General features: G+C 42.0%; 1 protein-coding gene across 1 annotated transcript; it reads left to right on the top strand.

The window, feature by feature from the left end:
• The first annotated feature begins 795 nt into the window (after positions 1–795).
• On the top strand, positions 796–2624 carry IL17A (interleukin 17A). Its single transcript, XM_037392931.1, has 3 exons — positions 796–822; positions 1399–1643; positions 2387–2624. Exons 1-3 carry the CDS (start codon positions 796–798, stop codon positions 2622–2624), a joined length of 510 nt encoding a protein of 169 aa, XP_037248828.1.
• Positions 2625–3041: the final 417 nt, after the last annotated feature.

Raw genomic sequence — 3041 nt, forward strand, 5'->3', positions numbered from 1 at the left:
CCTGAAGTGAAATGAAAAGGTGGCAAGTTCAAAACCAATGTTTATGGTTGGTGGGGGTTTTTTTCCCAGATGGAGAATGACGCTGTTTGGATTTCTGATCAAAACTGACATACCTCACCTGAGGTGTAGACATGAATAAAAATAGTTTGATCCAAACTAGGACATTTGAGAAAAAAAATGGGAGGCTGAGAAGGAACCTAGCTCTTCAGGCATCAAGACAAATGACAGCAAATGGCAAGTATTGGAGAGCAATTGGACAGGGGCCAGCTGTCCAACATCTGCCCAATTCAGGATGAAAAGACATCAGACTGACCTAGGAGAAAACAGATCCAATCTGTCAATGCCAGTGACATCAGTGGGTTTGATACCTACAGTATCCCAAGACGATGAAACACATCAATATAGTTTGACTTCATAACAGCTCTAGTCTCACTTTAAAATTGTATACTTTGCCCCCACTTACTGCAGCACATGCCCATTTTATGGTGGTTTTCTAGTATCATCACTGAGGTTTGTTACTGCTTGGGTGGCATAGCTAAAAGTAAAGACACCATCTACAGATCTAAGAAAGAGTGAGCCCATATCCTGTCTTCCACCTGCGTTAATGGAATATATATACATACACTTAAGCTATGGTCAGAAACCACAGTTCAGGTTGGGAAAAAAACACCTACTCCAAATTAACTAGGACAGCACAGGAGGCCTTATAAAACGTCCAGCAGCGCATGTACCCAAACACCTTCAATTCAACAGAGCCCAGCACAAGCATCAGCCACAGTAAAAGAAGGAAGGAAGATGTTGCCAATCCTTCGTGCTTCTCTGGTAAGAACTTGCTTTCTGGTTTTTTCTCCCCCCAGTTTGACAGAGACATATTTAAATTTTAATAGATGAGTGTCAGGAATGGAGATCTGCACCCACCTTTAAAATGCTTGTTTAAACCATTAGTAACTAAAAATAAGTAAAATGGGAGACAGCTGAATAGCACCAGCACAGGGCAACAACAAGGCTGCACAGGTATGTTAGTGAACAGGACTACTGCAAATTACACTGAGTCAAGAAATACATTGAAAACTCAACTTTAAAGTGTCTTTTTATTGTTATATCCTTTGTGCTATATCCTGTATGATATTATTTTCCATAATTTAATATTTTAGCACCACATTACAACTAAGTGTATATCATACCTGTCAGCACTGTAAGAATTACTTAATGAAAGCAAGAGTGGATGTGATATATGGCACATTTTTCCATATTTACTGCAACCTGCAGTGTAGGCTTTAACTACCAGCAAGGCTGACTGTGGATGAATTTCCCAGCTGCACAGAAGAGTTCATTAGGCATGCTGTGTCACAGCAGCTGTACCTGTGTCGTGTTCCTAAATGCACCAATTCTCTTCAGTTCAGCTCACTGCTCCTGATGCTGCTGACCGTGCTGTCAGCCACCGGTTCTGCTGATGGGAAGGTGATACACCCTGGGCTCAAGCTGGAGAGCCTCCTCAAGCAAGCGTATACTGGCTGTCCGCCCCAAAAAGACTCAAAATTCCCTCAGATGGTGAGAGTCAATGTAAGCATCAGCAGCATGAACCAGGACACCAAAGTGACTCCTGATGTCAGCAGCCGCTCTTTGGCTCCATGGGATTACAGGTACAATATCTGTCCCTGTGGTCTAGAAATCCACCGGCTGCCCTGGTCAAGAATAACGCCAAGGCTATGCCCACGTCTTTATTTTCAGTGCTTCACTGTTGAGCTATTTTGGAAATATGAGGGTATCCACAGATCGTAGAATCCCCTTTGAAAGATAACCAATACAGAAAGGACCACAGAGCAAAAACATGGTCTAGGCCAACATACAGAAGGCAAAGCAAATTACTTCTGTGATTTAATTAGTTTATTTGTGTATGGGAACAAGCTTTAGCTTCAAAAGCATTCTTTACCTAAGACATCATAAAAAATACCTTGGAGGGCTAACATTGCACCAAATTCAGTGGTGGTTTAGTAACATCAGCATCAGGCCCTAAGACTGTTTCATGGTTTGGGGGGAAACTGAAGGTCTTTGGGTCCGTTAGTCAGTCTGACATGCTGGAAAGCTCAAATAATTACTAACCCGTCTTCCAAAGTCAGTGCCCTTTTGAAGAAAGCTGTTTTTGCCAAGGCAGTTGCATGCAGTCCTGACATGCTTGCCTTACACTTAAAAACCTGCAATATTTACTTATTTACACTATTTCTTAAAAACCTACAGTAGTGGAGGGTCTACTGCCCCTTCATTGGCAATCTCCCAGGAAGTACAGATTCCCAAGCTGGGAGCCCATAGTGATCCAGACTATCATGCCTCTGGAGATGCAGCAGCATTTTCCATTTCAACTATTTCCTTTCATGTCCACTGGCAGGATCGACGAGGACCACAACCGTTTCCCCCAAGTGATTGCTGATGCCAAGTGCCGCCACTCCAGATGCGTGAATTTGGATGGGCAGCTGGACCACAGCCTCAACTCTGTCCCCATCAAGCAGGAGATCCTCGTCCTCCAGAGGGAGCAGAAGGGCTCCCACCAATCATACCGACTGGAAAAGAAAATAATCACTGTGGGCTGCACATGTGTCACCCCCTTGATCCGACACCAGGCTTAAAGGGAGCCAGGAACGTAAGAGCAGGGAGCTGTGGAGAACTCCTTTGCCTAACAGCACTGAAATTCAGTCTCCACAAAACTGAATCAAGCCATAATGATTAGCTAGAATCTATCAAAATGTATTAAAAATTAAAAGAGTCTCAGTTTTAAAAAAAAAAATACATGTTTTTCCCCAAAATCTTGAATTATGATTTCAGAATCCGGACACCTTCATATGCTGGGCTGAAGAAGTAATGGGAGTTATTTGCACATCTTCAGTTTATGTTTTGAAATGTCTGTTTATGTAACTTTATTTATGCTGGTGGAAATGTTAGTAATAATGTACCTGTTTATTTATCTTTGGGTAATAAAAAATATTTAAAACAGTAAAAAATTATGGTATTCTCCATTCTTTATAAAGAAGCCTTTTTGATAAGGC

The sequence above is a fragment of the Falco rusticolus genome, chromosome 6, assembly GCF_015220075.1.
Source record: "Falco rusticolus isolate bFalRus1 chromosome 6, bFalRus1.pri, whole genome shotgun sequence".
Classification (NCBI taxonomy): domain Eukaryota; kingdom Metazoa; phylum Chordata; class Aves; order Falconiformes; family Falconidae; genus Falco; species Falco rusticolus.

Excerpts from the sequence above, each read along its gene's own strand:
- IL17A (XM_037392931.1), top strand. The coding sequence starts at position 796 with ATGTTGCCAATCCTTCGTGCTTCTCTG. Across the intron at positions 823-1,398 it reads CAATCCTTCGTGCTTCTCTG|TTCAGCTCACTGCTCCTGAT; the intron begins GTAAGAACTTGC and ends AATTCTCTTCAG. Across the intron at positions 1,644-2,386 it reads TTGGCTCCATGGGATTACAG|GATCGACGAGGACCACAACC; the intron begins GTACAATATCTG and ends GTCCACTGGCAG.